The sequence below is a fragment of the Rhinolophus ferrumequinum genome, chromosome 5 (genome assembly GCF_004115265.2).
Source record: "Rhinolophus ferrumequinum isolate MPI-CBG mRhiFer1 chromosome 5, mRhiFer1_v1.p, whole genome shotgun sequence".
Lineage (NCBI taxonomy): Eukaryota > Metazoa > Chordata > Mammalia > Chiroptera > Rhinolophidae > Rhinolophus > Rhinolophus ferrumequinum.
In genome coordinates, this window is record NC_046288.1 from 51,722,468 (window position 1) to 51,745,682 (window position 23,215).

The window sequence follows — 23,215 nt, forward strand, 5'->3', positions numbered from 1 at the left end:
CATATTCTGAACCTCCAGAGTGAGACACTCAGCTATCAGAACTTTAGAGGCACTGTTTTTCTTTTGAAATAAAGATTTATGCCAGTCCTAGGGAGTGGGCCATATCACAATAACGTGATGGAGCTGAGATTGAGCACATCTTTCTAGAACGCCAAAGTGCAGTTCGACACTTTTCTGACCCATGATTCTAACATAATATAAGCATTAATTAAAATCTGCCTCTTGCAGAACATGTGACAAACAGTGGTATTGCACGCAGCAGATAAGTGGGCTTTATGCAGAGCCAGAGGAAACCTCATCAGTACCTTTTCCAATCTATCAAATCATCTAAGCTCTTTGAGATAATTAAATGGCATTGCGATGGAAACAGCAGTGTAGTGACTGACAGTATTTGTTTTAAATGCCTTTAGTTGCTTTAGTTCCAAGCAAAATGCTATGAGTCCTGCACAGTGCTTACATTTATAATGGAAATGCACACAGTATTATCATCCTACACTGCATCACCAGCAAGAGAAGCCCTGTGCTAATATTATCACCAGTAGACCAAAAAAGCTGTGTTCTTTATCAGAGCGCGCGCGCACACACACACACACACACACACATTTGCTATATTGTGAGCAAGGAAGGGTATGGATATCACAAACACCCGAGACTAGTGAAGGCCAAGTAAGACCTGACCCTAAATTTGAGTGCACATATAAGGTTTTATACTTTAAAACATTGCAAAAAATTACCATGTTGTAGGTGTTCTTCTTACATTGAGGGGATCCAGGCTTACATTTGGTCAACAAATAAACATGTTTACAGAAATAAAACAAATCCACATTTAGAAAAAAGTTCTCTAAAATTACTCATTCTTATTATCTTCTTCCTCATTATCAAAACACGGCACTAAACACCAGTGATACGTAAACTATCTAATCATAGGTATGGTATGGGTCATTGACTTACAAGAACAGATAGCCTCACTTTTTCCAGGCATTAATCCTTTAGGTGTTGGATCCTAAGGAGATCTAAAGTCCCAGGGGAGAGTACCAGGGGTGCTGTGATGGAGGGCACTTGATAATGGAGTGAGCTCAGGATAGCAGCTATTTATCAATTGTACCGAAGCATTTCAGTATTTTCACAGGTTTTCAGACAAATGTTAACCTGGCTAAAAGTTCATTTATATTAATAGGTGGTATTAGAATTATGTGCTTAGAAATGTAGACGATTCTAATCTAGTGGTAGAAGAGAAAGGTTTAGAAATTCTCCCAGTTGTTGGAAAGGGATATCAGACTTGCCACTTAATTTTGAATGTAAATACAAGTATTAGGTTGGTGCAAAAGTAATTGCGGTTTTTACAATTGTTTTTAATCTTTTAAACCACGTTTCTTTAGCACCAACTTAATAGTTCCAATCTTGACTGTCACTGAGAAAATCAAGGAAGAAAAAAGTTAGTATTTCTTATGTCCCCAATACATCATAATCTCATTTAATTATATCAACAATCCTGTAGGAAAATGTAGTAGTTTACTTGGGCTACTGGAACAAAGTATCACAAACTGAATGGCTTAAACATCAGAAATGTATTCCCCCCTAATTCTGAAGGCAAAAAACGTTGCATTTTCAGTTTACTATGCTTATGTTAAAAGGAGAATTTTCAGTTTTGATAAAGTTCAACTTATCGTTTTGTCTTTAGTTTTGGTCTTTTGTGCCCTGGTTAGAAAATTTTTACTGACTCTAAAGAATGCAAATGTTATAGATCTGGATCTAATGTTAAATTTATGAGATATTTCAAGTTGTTTTTGCATGTGCTATGAGGTAAGTGTTGAGCTTCATTTTTTCTGCACACGCGTTCTATTGTTTCAGAGCCATTTGTTGAGAAGACTTCTTTTCCCTTAGAATTACTGTGGCATCCTTGTCAAAAATAAGTTGACTATATATGCACATGTATACAGGGGACAGCATACACTTACTGTTTAATTTCTATTTCATTCCATTGATTACATTCTGCTCTCAGGTCAATATTTCACTGTCTTGATTACTGTAGCTTTATAGTAAGTCTTTAAATCTAGTAGTTATGGAGAAATATGTGATTCCCCAAATGACGTAGACGATGTTGGATCTGACGGCAGTTTCTGGGTGTAGGCGGAGGTCATGTCTCCTGAGACCGAAGAAGGGAAACACGGACCCAGGAGAGGCAAAGAGTTTTAAAGAGAGGACAGTTTATTGAAAACAAAGAGTCAAAGCTCCCGAGTGGGGGTGACCCTGTGACTGAGGCAAAAGCTCTTACTTTTATACCTTCCCTTCCCTGTTTGGGGAAGGGGAGCTGTTTGAAGAAGGGAACTGGCGCTTTCTAATGAAATTCGTCTACCAGGTTTGTTCTGCTTGCCAACCCTAAAGGAATTAGCAAAGTAACCCACTCTTATCTATCAGATCTGCTCCATTTGTCAGGCCAAAAGGAATTTTACGATTCATCTCAAGACCATGTTACATTATGTCCTGGAGTGAAGAAGTGATTTCAAAACCTGGAGTTTTAGGATGTGGCTGTCTTTTGTTTATTCCACCAGGGACCTCCCTGTCTACCTAGGGACATGCTAGCTAACCTGTATCAGTAGTGTGAGTCCTCCAATTAAAAAATAAAATATTTCAGCCCTTCTGAGTTTGTTTTATTTCCATATAAACAAAGAATCATCAATTTCTATAAAGAGGAAAACTGGATTTGAACTGGAATGGTGATAGATTTATAGATCAATTTAAGTAGTACTGACATCATAATATTGAATCTTTTAATCTATGATCTGGTATTCTTTAATTTCTCTCAGAAGTTTGACAATTTTAAATGTACAAGGTGTGCACAGATGTAAAATTTATCTCTAAGAATTTTATATTTGATGGTATTCTAAATGGTATATTTTTTCAATTTTCATTTTTCGTTACTAAATAAATCCGTTGATTCTGTATATTGACCTTATATTCTGCAACTATAACAAATCCGTTTATTAATTCTAGTAGCTTTTTTGTAGATATTATAGGTTTTATGTATCATTCTGTTATCTTCCTTTCCAATCTATGTGTCTAAAGCATTTAATTTTTCACCATTTATATAAAAATTAGCTGAAGGTTTTCCATAAATGTGCTTTCTCAGATTAAGAAAGTTCCCTTTAATCCTAGTTTAATAAAACATTTTTCGTAAATAAGTATTTAATTCTGCTAAATATTTTTTCTATATTTATTGCAATAAGCATATGGAGTTTCTCCCTCATTCTGTTAATACATTGAATTACAGTGACTGAATTTCAAATGGTAGACAACATTAGATTTCTGGGATAAATCTCACTTTTTTTTTATGTTGGTGATTTTTATGCTAATATTTAGTTAATAGTTTTGGTATTTTGGTTTTTGGTATTTTGGTATTTGATTCATGAGTGCTATTAGCCCATAGGTGTTTTTTCTATTTTTTTCCTTTTCTTTCTTTCTTGTAAAGTCTTTGGCTGGTTTTGTTATCAGGGTGGTACTATTCTCATGGAATTAGTTGTGAAATGTCCATCCTCTTTGCCATTTCTGAGTTCATTTTTATTAATTATTTTTTCTCACGGTTATGTTTCACAGTTTTTTTTTTTTTTGGGGGGGAGGCATCTATATAATTTTAGATTGGATGATGAATATTTGGAACCTCATGTTGTTGAGTTGTTGTTTTGCTGTATTTTGTTGTTAATAAAAGATTGTCAGACTTTGTCTTGGGAGGGCTTGAGGCCTTTAAATATTTTGTGGATTAGCAGCTTCATTCTTTTAGGCTGTGTTGGAGCTTTACTCTAGGAGTATTTTAGCACAACTACTAAGGTGTGAATCTTCTGGGGTCATTAATCAAGGTGATCAATGAGGATTTTCCACAATGGTTAATCAGTCCTTGAATGTCTTTCTGCCTTGTATGATACCTAGGAATTTTCAGCATACAACTTCTCAGTAGTTCTTTGTCTGGTTTCATGGAGTTTTACCCTAAGTGTATGTACAGCGTAATATTCCATTAACAGATACAGTCACCTATATGTAGATTTTTCGAGGTCTTTTTCTGTGTAGTTCCCTCCTGTCTAGTACTGTGCTCCACAAATTCCAGCTACATTAGTCTCCTTGCTCCAGTCTATGTCTTCTCAATTCAGGGTGACTATTGGGTTCTACATAGGGGTCCTCTTGTGGTCTGAAATGTTTCAAAGTCGGGGCATTTGTGGGGCTCACAGTTTTGTTTCTCTCTCCACTCATGGATCACAGTTCATCTCTGTGTTTGTCCATTGTGTGAAGCAGTTCATTTTTTTTAATTGTAGCGGGATGATAAATCTGGTCTCTATTTTTAACTATGGCCAGAAGAATAATACTTTAACCTCTTTTATAGATAAGTAAGTTGAAATTAGAAAAATTAAGTAGTATAGTGATGAAGAACGCATTTGGGATTTAGGTTGGAATTCAAATTTTTGCTATTTACCAGTTGTATAAACTTGAGTGAGTTATTTAACTTTCTGTCTTGGTTTCTATATCTGAAAAATGGATTGCTTATGATGATGTGATGATGATGATGATGATGATGATGGTTATAATGATGATGATAATAATTGAAATAATAACATAATGTTAGAAATTATCTCTTACCATTGTTGTGAGGATTAACCGAAATGATGAATGTGAAGTTTTTAGCACAGTACCTGACACATAGTGAGTCTTGGATATGGTGTTAGCTAACTAGTGATGTTATCCATGATCACTTTGGTAGAATTCTGACTTCAATTTCAGGAATGTAATATTGATGGACAAGATGTTTTTCCATTATTTATCAAAATTGTGTTTCCTTTAAAAAGTATCCAGAACAGGAAATTGGTATACTCAGGCCCATAGGACAAATCTCTTTGAAGCAAGGACAAACTATACTCATTTAATGGAACATGAGAATTCTTAAACAACATTGTTTATGGGGAAATTTTTAAGGAAAGATCTGTGGATAATTCATCACAAATTCTCAGTTCAGGGTAGTTATTATTTAATTAATCACAATGATGGATATCTTTACTATCAAGCAACAATTAATAGTTTTATAGTCTTGAGACATCATTACTCAAAACACAACTTTTAAAGGACATATCCCGTTTTCTTTTTAGAACCCCCCAAAATCTTGAATGATCATAAATAGAGTTCAACAGAGAAAAATCAGGGAAAGATAACAGGTTTATTGTTGAAGATTCGTTGATGTCCTGAGTTGATCCTCATGAACTTAAGTATGGCAGGTCGACAAGAAATAAGACACAGATTTGTTAGAAGTGTAATGGAATATTTTAACTCAGTAAGGGGAATTTAGAAGTCTTTTCTGCTGGCTGATCACAGCCAGTGTGTCAGCCAACAATATCAGCTGACTCTCAGATGACAACAGTGCCAGTTAATTAGGTTTTGTTTATGTTTTGACTATTGATAGACTTAAATTATATTCATATTGTCATGCAGAACAAACACATAGAAAAGTTTGCCTTTGATCTAAGTACAGCCATTCTTTTGCTGCAGCGACATGTGAACTATTAGGTTGGTGCAAAAGTAATTGCAGTTTTTGCAATTATTTTTAACCTTTTAAACCGCAATTACTTTTGCACCAGCCTAATATATAACAATAAAAAGCTTATGGCAAGTCAGGCATAAAAAGTAGATCATCTAAATCAAATAATTAAAAAAAACATTTAATTAGTGATGATAATTTTGTCTTGATAACAAAATACCCTATTTCAACAGAAATTTAAGTTGATTTATAAAAATCAAGACATTACCTCTGAGAACGATGCTACAAAATGCCATGAATATCTCTGCAAATTCCTCAGTCCTCTTAGCCCTTTGACTTTTTAAAGATTTAATGTTATAATTGTTAGTATAAAGCATATTTTTATGTACAGTTCTTGAACCAGAATGAATTTCATTCTTTCATGACTATTAAAAAGCTTTCCCTCCTCCTGATTGTTATAAACCCTTCCAACAATACTGATGAAAGGTCAAGAAAACATTTTTTTCCAAAAGCCGGAATATCACTTGCAGTCATTTAAATTGCAGAAGAGCTTGTTTCTTTGCAATACATTCCGTGTAACAGGGGTCTGCTGAGGAGCTCAGTAAAGCATGCTAAGGGTTGTTGGAATATTTTTCTTCGGAGGACAAATGCCCGATGGTTGGCATGCTCTAGCCACTGATGCACTCGTTTACAAGACCTCTAAGTTGGACTTATGCATGGACAAAGCATCTCTCAAGGGAAAGTGTGTGTGTTGGAAATCCTGGCCATTTTCTCTACCCTCTTACTTTCCCTCCTCCCACCCCACCCCCCAAGTCCCCATCTTTCTTCTCAAAGAAACAGAAGGGGACGCTAATCAGAAATAGAGATGTGCTTGCTTGTTGTCCTTGATTAGAAATAGTCGAGCAACCATGAAGCTAAAACGAAGATGACTATATAATCCCTAAAGCTGAAAGTTTTCAAATACATTGCAACGGAAGAAATTTTAGTAGGCAGTTTTATGTACACCATTCTGTCTCCACTACACTGCCCTCACCTCACTAAGATGATTTTTTAGCATTGAAATCAGCTTAGGTAATCATAAAAGTTAAAGAGCTGCCACTGGCAGCTTATTAGTTTCAAAGCTTTTCACAAAACTTCAACCAACGTGACATTTTGATCGCACGTGTCAAAGAAGTGGTCAAGGTTGATCAGTCAGCTTTCAACAGACGAGTGTGCTCCGGGTGGAGTGGCAGCTACAAGCCTGTGGTATTTCCAGGAAAGGGTTACACTGAAAAATAATATCATGGTTCTGTATTCATGAAGTACTGGTTTCTACAAACTGGAGCTTTCACAACGATTGCTGGAACAAATCATTACATTTTTAAAGATAAAAAATGCACAGAGTATTAACCAAAAGAATTATGGAAAAAAAACTTAATCTTGTTTGTTATCTTCTTAATGAATGCAGTTCAATGTGTCGTAAATGCCCTATATCCTTGTCACACAGTGTGAATTACAAGTGGAAAGACCAAAGAAATGGTATAACTTCCCTCTAACAGGGTCTGATATGTGAATTCTTTGTCCCTTTCTCACTTATTACAGATGCCTTTCATTACTGAGTCCTCATGTACTAATAATCAATACAAATATTCATAATTATGGGAAGACAATACCACTACCATTTTCACATTCATATTATGATATTTTTAGTGTGTTGAATACAGTAATTATTAAAAGTAACATGAAAATATGAATAAAATATCTTTATGTACAAAGTGGCAAATTGTGATTTCTACCTAACATTTAATAATACACTTGCAAATTTTCTCTGCATTACTATAGTAGAAAACAATAAATACAAACATTAGATAATATAAGAACACCAAGAAGTAGGAAAGACCCCCATGAATAAAAACTGTCATCTCTGGAAACTTTAAACACAAACGAAGTTCATGTCATCAGTAAATCCATTTGCCTGGGCTGTCAAATTAACTGCTCACAAACGCCCTTCCTAAAATTCACTCTTCTGAGAATATTCCTGTAAAATGTAGTAATGTGCTTTTTCATGTCTCGAAGGATAGGAGAGGCCCAAGATTCTTTTTGATTCTACCAGATTATCGCATGTCATCTGGGCATCGCTTTTTTGGGACAGGTGACTGGTGCAGACTGGCGAGCAGGATTGGAAATCAGGATTAATTCCACATGGCTTTGTCTCTTTCTACCCCCGGAGCATTGAAGCTGAAGATTAAGCCTGTGGGAGGAAAAAAAATGTTCAGATTCCATGAAAGCAAAGAAGTAGAGATGTTGGGGGAGACTTTCGTTTTTGGTAACAAAAGTTAGGGGCTAACAGAATTTTTTCCATCCTGTAGAGTCACTTGAACACCTCCCAAGCACTTCAAACTCAACACGTCTGAAAGGAAAACCCCTATACTGCCTCTTTTACCTGTCCCTCCTCACTCCATAATTTCCATCTTTTGTTCTTAACCTCCATGGCATCATCTACAGTCCGAATCTTCCTCATTCCCCACTGCCTACATTCAATCAACCACCTCTGGAAAATTTTATCTGCCAGACATTTCTCTATTCCATTCTGTCTCTTCATCCCCATCCCTACTGTCCCTGCAGACCCGGCAAGGCCCTTGTTCTTTTCCTAGGGAACACTGCAATAGTCTTCTCACTTCTCTGTTCCCAATCTCACTCATTTTGAATTAATCAACCCCAGTAAACATCAGTGATGTGTCTCAAGCACAAATCCCATTATATTCCTCTTCTGATTAAAGCCCTTAACTGTACCCTGTCACTAATGAAACACAATTTGAGGTCTGTTGCTTGGGGTGATAATGTGAGTCTTAAGAAATTTATAGGGAGAAGACTACTTATTAGGGCGAAGAATGAAGAGGCAACTCTCTACTTCTTCACAGGAAGGAGAGCCAGGGCTTTGGTTGATTACTTTGGTTTTTTTGTTTGTTTGTTTGCAGGACAGAAACTACATTCTCTGTTGGTCCAAAGAGAAGCAGGAGATGGAGGCTTTGTGACCCAAGTGGGAAAGGGGTAGGACCTGGCAGGGGTTAGATATTGTCTACTGCTGTGGCAATACTGGTGATTTGCTGCAGTCTGGGAGGAGAATGATATGCTGGGGGTTAGCTGGGCATTGGTGCCAGAGTGGAGACCGGCACCCTGCTCTTTCATGGCATGGTTGGCAGAGGCAGAAGTTTTGGTTGGGATGGTTGCACTGTTGTCTTGAATGGGGAGAAAGCTGGACACTGGCTGCCATGACTTGGAGGGCAGTTTGAAGAGCACAGTAACCACAGGATCCATGTGAAGACTTAGTCTATGGGAAGGACTGTAGAACAGGGTATTTCTGATGTTCTCCCAGAGGCTCTGTGGCTGATAAAGGGCCCAGCACCTGCCAGAGTGTGGTGTAGCTCTAGAAAGGTCACAACGACTACAGGTATGCCAGCAAAACAGGCCCCCCCTCTCAAATTTTGGACTGATTTCCTGGGTGTGTTTTACATTCAAGGTTGGAGTGTCTCCCAAAAGGAATAAATGACTTCTTGATGGCATTAAGAATTTGATTTTATTCTGCTTAGAAAAGGAAAGTAGTTCATTCTTGCTTTGTGAAGTCCTTTCTAGTCCATTCTTACCATGGGGAAACAAGACCTCCCGAGATCTGCTGCCCTCTACTGCTTCAACCTGATATCCCGGCCGCTCTGGCATGGAACTGAAGGCCAGTGCTTCCCAAGCTATCTATGGTGAAGACTAGGTTGTTTTTAAATTTATACTCAGCAGACAACTGATATTTTTGAAAAGACGGTAACATGCATAGAATGTTGCAGCAATATCAGATTGCTCTAAAAATTTTTAAATGCTTACACACAGTTTCTGTTCTTAATCTTATTGTGGAACAACAATATCCATAGTTCACTGACATAGCAGCACATGTGTACAGCACAGCTCTAGGCTAACCAATTATTTCTAATTTATTTCGTATACCATACTGTTTCACAATTCTTTTCATTAGTATATGCTGTTCCCTGTGCCTAGAAAAACCTAGGTCACTTTTTTTTCCAATTCTGTAAGTCTCAGATCAAATACCATCTTCACTAAGAAATCTGCCATTAAACTTCAAGGTTCCATGTCTATCTTTCCATACCACTATCTTATTATTTACTGTTATGCTAAAGTGATCTTCCTTAGATGTATTTCTCTTCACTTCTATAAGCTCCTTGAGGACAACAACATGTCATATACCTTTTCATCCCTGGCCTAGTACTTGGCAGAAATAAGATCTCTGTCACTTTTTGTTCAACTGAACCATACTCCTCTGTAGGTGAGTTTCCAAGTGAGAGTTTGCAGCATAGATCACAGCTATGTAAACATCTGGATTGATATGAGTAGGATAATGCTCATGATTAATATTATATTGACCTTTGTTTTAAAATATCAGCAACCAATAGAGGAACAAACAGGAGTTTTTATCACAGTGTCTTCCATATTGATACTCTTTCTGAAGAAATGGATCTTGCTTTATTAATGATTTTTTTCATTAGTTAATAATTTGCTGTGTTTCCAACATTATAATCCGTCTAAACTTCAGTGTGTTGGCTTCAGTAATAACAATAACACAGGACTTTATAGTCACTGAAGCTCTCACAATCCTATAATTTTATAAATTTGTGATTCTTACAAAGTATAAATGATCACGTTTATAACAAAGTATCATGATGGATTCTTTAAGAATATAGACAACACTTTATAAACAAAGAGGCACAATGGTCTTAGAAAAGATTGTTCTGTCCTGGCTTTATAGATATGGAACCTACATTGAAAAAATTATTCCAACTTGTACTTTCAAACGCAACATATGAAACTATTTGTTTCACCAGTATGATTTTCAAAAATTACAAAAACATCCAAGTAAATTGAAGGTTATAATTTTTTTGGTCTTGATAGACATTTTTGAATAATAGTAGTATAGGAACTCCTCTATATAATTTTACATTACCATTTCTATTCTCTCCTCTATGAATTATCTATTCATGGCCTTTGCCCATTTTTCTATTTCCCAATATATATAAACATCTTAGTATATTTAGGATATTAATTAATTGGTGTCATATTTATGCATTTTCCCAATTTGTTTCTTGTCATAAATTTTGTTATGATAATGTTTTTATATTTAGAAGTTTTAACTCATGATATGGTAGAATTCATATCTTTTCTATTGAATTTTCTTATATTGTTTTATGTTTTGAAAATTCTTACTCAGTTAATAAAACATTCCTAATTTTTCTTCTATTTTCTCTTTTTAAATTTGTTTTGCCTTTCGTTTTTTATACATTTTCTCTATAGAGATATTATTAGATAATATCCCCACCTGCACACTCATTATTGATCAATTTGTTCAGATCTTTTATTGGCATCAACAAGAAAGGAATCTGTTTGCCTGCTCCACATTTTTGCAAAGACATTCTGGCCTTGGCAGAAGTTCTATGTAACAGCAAATCCTTTAGCGATGTCATCCTTGCCATTCCTTGTCCTAAGAAAATTAATTTGAGGAAATAGCAGCACACTTGCCTTGTAAATGAGCACAAATATGCATAGAAATGTACATAGCTAATGTACATCTAATATTTGATTCCGGTGGCCTTCAAAACGAAACATGTTATTTTTGTATTCATAGCTATTTTGAGAGGGGTCTCAGTGAATTATACAGAGAAAATGTAAGCCAAAATATATATATTTTTCTTAGTTTAAAGAAATTATGTTCCCTAAATGTAGCAATGAATTGGTGTGAAAAGATAAAAAAATCTTGAAACACCTGTTAACCTTCCTGTTTTTTATATAAAAGTCTTGGAGATTTTAGAACTAGTTTGAATTGGTGAATCAGTATCAATCATGCCCATACAGATTTTTAATTTTTTCTCAAATTATTTTCTTATTTCTTGTGTGTGGTGTCACACAGTCACTAGACAAAGATTTGCAGAGGGCAAGAACCACAGATTATGAGTACTTTGGAATTTCTTTCTGCCCTGCCAAACCACAATAAATATAATACTCTGTACAAAATAGATGATCAATATATGAAGCAGAAAACATTAAATCTATCTAGATTTTTATTTTGAAGTGAAAAATGTTAACGAGTGAATATTTCCATATTAGTGTTTGCTGTTGCATACAGATCCAAAGATTTCTAAACTTCTTTTCCCAAAATTTCTAATTCTAATGAATATATTTCTATTTATTCTAAATCTCTGAGTTGATATCTAATTTCTAGTTGATAATGTAGAAAGTAATTACTCACTGGTTACTACATTTAAAGTCCAACAATTGCTAAGAGAAATACATTGGAAAAAAGTAAGACAAATAGTAGAATTGACAGATGTCAAACTGGTTCCCATTATTTTCTGATCTTTACTCTTCAGAATATCGTTATCTAATTCCAAAGTTATGTAGAAGAGCAACAAAAGCTATGTATCACTGCAAATTAAAAGACATGAAATTAGGGGCAAGAGTATTTTTTAGAGTACAACTTTTGAATGGGAGATGGATAATAATTTATTTTGTTGAGCTTGTTTGGGTCAGCACTATTCCTTGTCTGCTATACACTTTTTCTTTCTTTTCTTTCCAACTGAACGGAAGTCTTTGTCTACCTCCAAATTGGACAATTAATTACTAAGATTTGAGCATTTTGATGATCTAGAAAACATCCTTTTACTAGCCACAGGGTTGCAAAGAAACCATAGCTGGTATGGAAGAGAGCTTTCCATGCACATGTCTTCACAAACTTCTCAAACTTCTCAGCTCCTCGAACTTTGCACCCGCAAATGTCCATTGCAAAAGGATAGACAAACTTCCAGATTTTCCTCATTCTAATCCACAAATTGCTGAGTGGAGAGCGATGGAATTCTGATACTGATGCATATGTCTGGATGGCACTCCTCTGTTGGTCTCCTGCTACCGGCCAGAGAAGCACGGCAATCATCATTTATGCAACAAGCACTTGCTGAGTGTCTGTAACAGCATCGTATTAGTGGTGGGGCAGGAGACCATAGGTAGTGGACACAACAAGGACAGTCTTTCCCCTGGACATTACCCAGAGTGACTGCCATTGTGGCCAGGCCAATTAAGGGCATATACATATTCATTTTTTCTTTTTCTTTTTTAGTTGCCAAAGGGCAAATTCTTCTGCAGGTTCAAAAAGCATGAAACACTAATTGTGAGGCGGACCCCTAATCAATGATTCGTATGAAAAATAAACTAAAGTCAGAAGAAAATCTCCCTAGCCAATTCTAGGAAAGTAAAAGACAATACCATGCATGGTAAGCTGGGAGGGTTAATTCCAGCAGACCTGAAATTGGCTTGAGCTGTTTTACTGAAATAAGAAATGTACCTGCTTTTGTACTGATTCCTGGTCAAAGCACGGAACATGAAGAATAACAGTGTTGCTTGTAACCATAGTTTTGAGAGTTTTCAAGTATTTATTGATTAACTATAATTGTAAGGAAATTGATCATTTGCATCTAGTTCCATTGAAACACGAGGAGGACTCTGTCACTCAGCTAGTTATGAAGCAAAAAATTGAAGAAACCCCACATGAGAATAAATTTTGGATCCCTTTGTTTGAGGTGTTTTGTGCATACATCCATGGTTCCTGGCCCCAGAGATGAAGTCCGCCCTGGTCTGGTTCTTGCAGAAGGAGGACAGACCTCCTAGCTGGCTTTTCTGGACCCCGTGCCCTGAGCCAGCCTTTGGCTGTGAAGTGTATCTTTTACGCAGCTGCTGTTTCATGTCCTTTTTCTGCAATCAACTACAAATTTCTAAGCATTGTCATTTTGAGTCTTGCAAGTCTTTGTTAGCCATAGAACCCTGTCTAACTGCCACTGTCAGTTTGTGTATAGTGACCCAGGGAAAGGCAAACTGAATTTATAAGGAAATATTACCAACAGGCACAAAGAGTGAACTGTGTCATTCTTGAGGTAACAGCACAACTGGAAGAATCTTTTATAGCTCCCAAGACATTCATTTCTCTAGCAAGTCTTTTTAGCATTTGTTTTTAGACAAAGAGACAATGATGGCTTTACTGACACAAACCATTAACTTTGCAGCTTATAAAAATCTTTAAAAATAATCCAAGCTGCAGCAGGCTAACAAAACAGATATTAATGAGCATCTCAGTGAATGAAGTTAGGAAACTTACATATTTACTGCCCAGGTGAAGGGAAGTTTCACCAAGCTGTCAGTTCTTGGTTTTTCCTTGTGCAGAGTGCTCACCTGAAACCAGAAGATACACTTTGACCTATAAGCTCAGAGAATGAATAAGGATGAAAATAAAAGTCTCTTGGCTTGTTTTATGTTTTTCAAGAAAGGTCCAATTCCCCTGCAAGAATGTCACTCAAGCCACAGTTTGCCTTTTGGTATGGCCCAGAAATTGTTCACCAACATTTATGAGCTGTTTTTGGCCATGGTCTATTTTCACCCTAAAGGAGCAATGCTAACTAACTCCTTGGTCATGAGGGTATGTGAGGGTTGGGTGGCGATAACAAGAGAGTCACCCTAGAGAATGAATTATTGATTTTTGCTTGTTCCATGGGCTGGCTCTGCCTAAGCAAAACTGTGTCATATATTAAAGTGCCATTTTATCAGGAAAACATTCTAGCATCCTCTATTTAAATAATTCTGTAAGAGTTTTGTGAAAATGAATTTATAGGCCAACATGAACACTTTGGTGACATCCAGAGCAGCACAGGGGACGTTACTTTAAATAACAGTGTTATCCCATCATCCAATATAAAGATAAATATTGGCCTACAATGAGGGGAAGCTGAGAGACCCCCAGTATTTCTACATGTCCCTTATTTGTGATCATCACATTTTGCATCACCTGTATTTTTTAGATAGCTTCACTTATCAATATCAGCCACACTTTATAAAACCAGCTTTGAGAATAAATGTCATCATTTTGCTCCAGCTTTTATTAGCTGCCAGTTAGGAAACCTGTTTTATGGGGACTCCATTGACATCACCTATTACCTGCACAGTCATGGTGATAACAAATAGTGCCAGAGACTTATGAACAGAACAAATCAGAACTTCTCTTCAAGAGCTCCTTAGGTCCTGTGCTCAGAGAAATGTCAGGAACAGAGTGACAGCCCTCATAGCCCCTACCCGAGATACAACCCTTTGCTCACTATTATTTGTATTGCAAAAGGCACAGCACCTCTTGGAATTCATAGGTATGAAGTACAGCAATGAGAAGTAAGAAAAATAAACATTTATTAAAACACTACTGTCAGCCAGAAGTCGTATAAAGCAAATCGTATGAGAATCATTACAATTCTTAATATCTTCCTTCAAGGTCTGTCTAACTGGGAATAGAGAATGTGAGAAAGATTCAGTACCAGTCTGATTCCAATAACAGTTATAACAATGATATCTATGGTAAAAACAAATGAAACACATACATACTGTGGGGCGGAAAAAAAAAAAAAACTGGAAGGAAATAAACCAAATGCCAATAGTGATTACACCAAGGTTGTGTTTCATGAGTAATTTTGAATTCTTTGCTATTCTGTATTTTTTCCTATCTTCCAATATGCATAATGTGGTCAAATATTAAAATGGCTGTTTAAGGCAGTGATATATACTGATTTCCCAAGTTATTATAAGAGGAGAGGAAGACCATGGACAGCTGGGACCGTCAAGGAAGCTTTGGTGGAAATGCAGAGAATGAGCCAAACATTGAAGGGTTGGGAAAGAGAAGCTGCATCTATGTGTGGCTTTATAAATCTATGAATCTTTTTGCTGATCTTTACATTTTTATTCATTTCTTGTTGTTAACAAACTTTTATTTGTAAAAATAAATAAGCAAAATAAGCAACTGTGCATTTACTAATTACCATAATATACTAATTAGTATTAGTGTACTAATACTACACTAATAATGTGTAATGACGAGGAGGCGGAGGTAGGAGGGACAAAGGAGACCAAGGCACCGACTCCTCCTTCAAAAGAGCGTGAGTGCAGCGAGGTGACAGGCACAGGAGATGAATGATGTCTGGGAATATGCCTTATTAAATGGCTCACAACCGAGCAAGAGAAGCCCCGCGCAGCCTAGCGTCCTGGTGGACGTGCCAAAGTGTTTGAACTTAATCTTAGTAACACGCTTATCAGAGTTTTCTAAGCAGCGCAATATCGTAATGCATTCAGATGGCTTTTCTTCCTCCACATTTTTCAAAATCATATTTAACATGCATCATGTCACATGTATATTTTGCAGTCCGTCGGGGCGGGGAGGGGTTAACTTGGCCAGATTCCTTACTGAAGCTGCCTGGGATCTTATATGTTATCATAAAGGACTCCTTGATCTGCCACGTTTGGTGTTCAGTTTTTCCTGAAAGCACATCCTTGTTGTGCTCTAGTAGGCTTTCTCTTTTATATTACAGAGAATTCCTAACGTAAATAATCAAATTTTAAACATCTGTGCGCTGCATTTTCAGCAGAAGAACCCTGCTTGAGAGAGAACACATTTAAAGGAAGTAGGGAGTGTTGGTAGGGGAACATCATGGCCTAGTCAGAGGAGGCTTTGGGGCAAGAAACCGTTTTATCAGAAGACAATGACCGGAACAATAACTATGGTTCACCGAGACTTCTAGAAACCCAGGCAATGTAGCATCCACTGGCCTTTCCCCTGAAGGTGGGTGGCTGTAGAGCTTTGTTTCCTTGGAAGCATGATTTATTGACCTCTAAAATGATACAATTTATTTTCAGATAGAAGACCAGAATTTATAAACGGAAGTACTGACCAATCCAATGAATTCTTATGGACAGTGAAGCTCAAATTTCATTTTGTTACCACTTAGGCACATTCATTCCCCCTATATTTCTTAGGCCATGATGCAAATAACATGAAATGTAGCACTCATCAGTTCTGAGTAGTGCGTAGTCAGACGTTTGTTCTATCAAATTATTTTCTGTATTTTTAAAATTGCTGAAAATTGTTATAAAGGAGATAGGGGAACGTTGGGCTAAACCTGTGAACTTAACATCACACCTGATCATTTCAGATTTTATTCTAGTTATGTTTTAGGAAAGATGTCACTATTGAGAAAAAGATATATAAGTAAAAACAATTATAATATTGTAACTTCTGTTGAGTATGATGATCATAAAGAAAATATATTTGAGTAAGTTTGAAATGCAATGGAAAGAGATTTGTTGGTGAGTGTTTCAGGAGCCAGACTTTAATAAAAATTGTGGTAGTACAAAGAGCACTTGGAGATCGTTATGGTTTCGATTATTAATTCTAGGCTATTGAAATCAGCTCTGAATCACCAATTTCATTCTTGTCCTCTCACCAAATATTTTCCTTAGTAATCAACTGGGTTAACCATTGACAGATTATTTTATTAAATGAGGTGTGAGTCCTAAACTGAGGTTGGCAGAAATAAAAGTACCAGAGGATAGATCTTACTATTGCGATGATAATATTGCCTCCTTAGACCGGTGTCCTGAGTTGCTTATGAAGAAAATGGAGCTTGGAGAATTAAAGGTCTTCTTAACAATCCCACCATAGGCTATTCTCCTCATTATGACTGTTATTATGAGAGTGGGGATATCAGCTCATCTAGAACTTTACTTGGGCCTTAAAGAAGAATCAGGTATTAAATTTACCACCAAGAAACACAAAGTTCTTCAGAGTTTTCCCTTCTGGAAGTTTCGATTCTGGTGTCAGTTGTCATTATTCTGGTAGAAAAGGGTGCTAAAGTAGGTGGTTCTGATTGCAGCCCCCTCCTGACAAGGAGATCAGCATGCCACTTACAGCTTGGCGAGGCCTGAGTCTGCAGCGTTAGGCTAAATTCCCAAAGGAGTGAGTAAGGGAGAGTGCATGAAATTATTATGATGCTTGCTCGCAAGTCACAGGCAGATTCAAGAACTCTTCTTGACAAATGACATAGTAATACTCAGGACCCTTCATGAGCTTACTCAGGACTAGTTCATTTTTAGGCTGCTTTTCCCTGACCTAGTAGCTATTAATAGGCTTGGCTACTTAGTTAAGGCTAGTAAGTAGCCAGGGGAAACCTGGGAGTGGTTTCCAATTATGTTATGAGTGAATTTGACTCCTCTGCCCCTGCAGAGAACTATGTGGGAATAAAGAAAACGTGTACATCAAAGAGTAGAAGAGATACAAGAATGAGGAAAGTCTCTCTTAAATGACAAGGGCTCACATGAGGGGTTTGGCATATCTCTGCAGATTTTGGGTGCCCTCACTTTTCAAGTCTTCTGTTGGCCTCTTGTAGTTTGTTCTAGTTAGAATTTCCTACCTGAAATTGGGGCCATTTTCAGCCTTTGATATCTTGCTCTTGAATTGGGACAATATAGCTTTTTGTTTTCAAAAAAATTTTGCTACATATTTATAATGTAGTTTATCATTCTGTAGCTCTCACTCTACATAAGATCTGTATTCTGGGATTATTTTGTATAGGTATAATTGGGGGAACTGAGTATAGTAAATGTATTAATGTAACTTGATATTTAAACATGGATTTTTTGTAAAGTTAGTAATTTTTATTTATCTGTTTTGTGATATCACTGTTTTAAATAAGTGTTCTACTCAAAACTTTAAGAAAGTAAAATGTGCTTTTTTCATATAAAAGCTACATAGCATCTCATTTATTATTGTTCTTGATATGATATAACTCATACAAATCATAGCTACATTTTGAAGAAAACATTTACATTTCAAATCAAGTGAAAACTAAGAAACTGGAAAAAGAAATGTAAATTTTATCAACAGGAAATTGTGTTTTGTCCTCATGGGGAAACCTAACTAAAATTATATGAAATTATACAAAATATGATTTACATTTTAACTGATGAATCCTGGTTCCAGTGAACTATACACAGCCATTACCAAAAATGAAGCAAAATAACAACAATAATAAAAAAAACCTAGTACATATAATGTTCTTTGACAGTACTACAGAATGGAAAATGCTTCTAGTTACCGTTCATTCTTTAGAACACATCTACATGTTATGAAAAGCAACCTCTGAAAGCCAAGTAGACTGATAATTTTACCAAAAATAATATTTCTAGGGCTAATCTTTCCTTCACAGGAGACTTTCGTACTTATTGGGAGTTATTGACTGTTTCTAAAGAAGCTAAAATTTCAGACATGAACAAAATCCAAGTTAGATTTTGAAATAACCATCTTTTGTCTAATCAGCAATCTGGGAACTTACCACACTCATGGGAAATTGTCTTAACAGTGAGAAGCTTCACACTCTCTTTATCAGACTGAGGTCTATTTGGAACAGAAAACATTCAATTAGCACCACAGAATTATCATTGTATATCTGTGAAAGAAAGTAAACATGATATACACAGAATGAAGAAGATACACAAACCTATGTATTTTTATGTGTTTCTATGGCAAAACCTGTGTCTTGTTACATACAGACACACACAAACTTTTATAGCACTTTCTACTTCTGGAATCAAGCCAATAAATCTCCATCCTTCTGTTACAGCAATGCAATGATAAGGTAAATTAAACACTAAGATATGTCATTCGGGAGACCCTGCTCACTGCACCATGTGTCACTCGGGGTGGCATGCAGGGTTTCTGGTCCCGCTCCCCACATAAGAATGCAGGATGTGGCGAGGCCAAAAAGGAACACCCACGGAGCCATAGGTAGGGGAGTCACACCACTATATTATCGCTGGCGGCTGGGTTGGAGACCCAAGAAGCGGGAGCCACAGAATCTGCAATCCACACTGTCATGCAGGGAATCACGCGGGGTGTCTGGTCCCGCTCCCCACATAAGAATGCAGGACATGGCGAGGCCAAACAGGAACACCCATGGAGCCATAGATAGGGGAGTCATACCACGATAGTCTCGCTTACAGCTGGGTTGGAGACACAGGAAGCAGGAGCCACATGATCTGCAACCTGCCGTCTGCTTTTCTGCCAACCAACCAACCCCACTTACTAGCTGCAATCCACGCTTGCTAGCTCAGCCACCACCTTCTTGCTAGACCCCCATTTCCTGCTAACGTAGCTACAGCAGTTATATTAGTGGCCAATGGCTCACTGGTTACAGCTGACAGCCAAATAGCCACAGCTGATGGCCATTCTATCATAGTTGATGGCCATTTACTACCCGAGCCAGCACCTTTCCATGTGAGGCCGAGAGCCTGGACACTGTACTCCTGGCTCTGTCCCCACAGACAGGTCATGTGAACACTTGTCACAAGGTCTATATGGTACAGATCTCCAGTCCTGAATCAAGAAGGGGAAGACACAGAAATGTTTCTAAACCTTTTGGGCTGGTGTTGAGTTCTGGGGATGTCCTTTTTCATGAGGTCCTGGATATTGCAGTATAGTGTCTGAACTATTTTAATCAAAAGTTCCCACCTATCCTTTCTCAGGTTCTGAATTGTGTCAAACCCAAGTTCCTTTCCTTGGCCATGTCAAAAGCCTCTATTTCTAATTATTACAAGAAGGGTAGATGATCTACGGATAGAATTTCTAAAGTTCACAGCCTGATGAACACAAGCACCTAGGTAAAGGCAGGCTACAAATTGAGGTCAACAAAGAAAACTGAACCACAGAATTGTTTTTTGACACTAAAACAATTTGTCTCTCTGTAGCACCTTCATTGCAACAGTTGGCTGGATTGGTAACAACTGCTTTTTAAAAAAATATTTATTTCATTTTTTTTGCAGTTACAGTTGACTTTCAATATTATTTTATATTAGCTTCAGGAGTACAGCACAGTGGTTAGATATTCATATAATTCAGGCAGTTATCCTCCTGACTAGTCTAGTACATCCCTGGCACTACACATAGTTGTTGCAACATTGCTGATTATATTCTCTATGCTGTACGTTACATCCCCGTGACTATTTTGTAATTACCAATTTGTATTTCTTAATTCCTTCAGCTTTTTCACCCAATGCCCCAAACTCCCTGCCCTCTGGAAACCAACAGATGTATTTGAGTCTGTTTCTTTTTTTAAAAAAGTCAAAGGAGAACAAGCATCAACTGTTAAGGTAAAGCCACTAATTGCTGTCTCAAGGCATGATTTTTCCCTAATTGTGATAAACATACTGAAAATTTCATTGGGAAACTATTTAAAAACTCTAGGTATGTTTCCCACGATATTTACCCATGTAGTTATATTCATTCTTCTATGTTTACCTTTCGTCTTTTGATTCTCCATTTTACTACTTTACCCAAGCTTAAGAGCAATCCTCTCTTTCAGTTGTTGGAATTTCTCCACTGAATAGAGAGAGCCCTGACAAATACCTAGCCAAACTCCATTTATAGTGTTTTCTACACAAATTCTTTAAAAAACAAACCAAAAATAAATATAAGTATAGGATCAATACTCTTCCCTGTGTAAATGATAGGGTTAGAGCTTGTAGGGAAATAAAATAAAAATGATGTGGCATTACTTACTGTTCATTTCCATTTTCTGGTGTGCCTAGGGGAAGAGAGAATTGTTATCAGAGTTGCAAGAAGCGTGGCTACAAAAAATCTGAGACCCCTGCAATTTTCTGTGCAGAGATATTGCTGAAGACAATTTTTACCTTTTTTTTTTATTATTTCTCCATTCCCTGCCCCACTGACCATTTTCTTAGATATGGTTACCATTCATTTCTCAGGTATGACTAATACATTCATGAAATAGTCCTAACTAGGTCAACTCCACAGAACTTAGTTCCGGACTAATTTTAGTCTTATAATTTCATCACTATGTGAAACTGCTATTTGTTATCATACATCCCTCAGAAACCAGAAAAGTCTCAGTTTATACCAGTATCTCTGAAAAAAAAATTTCTCTTTCGAATATCAAATTACCTTTTTAGACCAGATAATCGAATTTATGACTCTTTTGTACATTGCTCTTCTGGAGGACACAAATCACTGTATCTGTGATGAACTATGATGTAGATATTGCTTCTGATTGCATCTGAATCCCTCTGATTCAGCCTCTCAAAAATGCCCACAATGTCACGGAGGCTACTAATGGCAACTAATCTTTTCTATGCTTTGCCAGGCTGCTCCACAGGGACTGGTAGAAACAAAGTGGGCTTAGAGTGAAACTCAGATGATTCATTCTGCACAACGACGTAGCCTCCAGGAGCTGATGTTGGTGGTCAAACCTCGCATTAACTGTGACCTACCTATTAGGCAAGCTACTCGTATAACGTAATAGCTTTGTTTTGTTCCCAGTTTTTCTGTGGTTTTAATTCATTACTACTCAGCTCCTGTCTCTTGGATTCCATCTCTAATCTAGCTCGTGTCATTGGATATGTATATATAAAGCCCTGTGAATGTAGTTCTCCTGGCTTTGAACATCATTGTTTTGTGCAGACCTTTATTTCCACTAGTTTTTTGGCTATTTCTTTTTCTGTTACGTTGGCTAAGGTATTCCATCATGACACTTAATCCTTAGGAATTTACTTCAGGGTGCCATATGCTGTTCACCAACTAGATCTAACCTCGTTTTCCCTCCCATAAGTAGGGTTTCAACAGCATTTTAAAAAGTTCTGTTATAAATGCTATGTGTGATATCACCTGTGATGCTCATAGCCGTGTTCCAAAATGGGTTGATATCTTTTGCACGCCTATTTAAAATTTTTTTCTTAGAATACAGTAATATGGGTTCATTAGCACATAGATGCATACAACAGACTACTTTCTGCATATATGCTGTTCTGATTTGGATTAAAGCTCAGACTATTGTTAGCATTATCCATATAAGCGTAATTTCATACTAAAATCTCTGATTCATGTTGTCTTCCAGAAAACAGAGTTAGTTTATAAATTTTCTGAACTTAATGAAGTCTCACCGACATATTGAAGAGCGATTAACTGAGGGTTTATAATGGTGCTAATTTAATGATAACAATGTTATAAATTCTGTTTGGAAAACAGAGTTAACCATAACAAAGAAGATTTGGCTAATGGTACAACTGTGAAACTTGGTTGTAAAGTATCATATGTCTTCAGAATAACTCTCCACAGTGGTAGGAATTTTGTACATTTTATCCCCCCCGAATGATCCAATTCATCCACAGAGTTCTCTTTAATAGACAATGTCCACTTTATAAATAACTTATTTGCAAATCTTCCTATGCAAAGCCATTTTTCAGGAAAGGGTATTTTTACAAATGGATTTAGCACAATAAGTTTTTTTTTTTTTTCACCTTTTCTGTGTAGTCAACACCCACAGGATTCAACTTGGATGGTTGATTTCCCATAAAAGATAGGATTGGTGGTTTAGCAATTTAGAGAAATTAAACTGATGTTTAAACATGCCATTTCCCCTCGGGAAACTGAGTAAGAAAACATATTTTCGACATTATTAAGAGGTTTATTCATTAACTCCCAAAGAGAAAGTAATTGATTTGTTTTCTTGTTATTTTCCACCAAGAGCTAAAATGAACACTACTGTGTTTGTCTCGTCACTTTCCCTTCACTGTCATGCCTTAACCCAGCTGTCTGTGTGGTGGGCGTGGTTAGAGACTGGTCTCAGGAACAGCATTCATTAGTGTCCTGGAGACACCCTGTCCATGGGGTACACAAAGGATAGTGTGGCTTATATACCTGTATCTCATCACACGTATATAATTGATTTTTCCTTTTTCACAGTATTTGAGATTTAGGTAGAGTTCCGTTAGTGAAATATTTAGAATGTAAGTGAGGAA

At 36.8% G+C, this 23,215-nt stretch overlaps 1 protein-coding gene across 2 annotated transcripts in view; it reads right to left on the reverse strand.

Annotated features, from left to right (window-relative positions):
- Positions 1-5,178: 5,178 nt before the first annotated feature.
- EMCN (endomucin) overlaps positions 5,179-23,215 on the reverse strand; it is a 97,050-nt gene continuing 79,013 nt past the window's right edge. Inside the window, exons 9-12 of one of the 2 annotated variants that reach the window (XM_033106601.1) lie at positions 20,961-20,985; positions 18,739-18,800; positions 13,695-13,768; positions 5,179-7,745 (exon numbers count right to left, since the gene is read on the reverse strand). In XM_033106601.1, coding sequence (XP_032962492.1) covers positions 13,734-13,768; positions 18,739-18,800; positions 20,961-20,985 — 122 coding nt within the window. In that variant the 3' untranslated portion in view covers positions 5,179-7,745; positions 13,695-13,733. The remainder of the gene's footprint in view (positions 7,746-13,694; positions 13,769-18,738; positions 18,801-20,960; positions 20,986-23,215) is intronic. The other variant, XM_033106599.1, reaches the window with a different exon arrangement.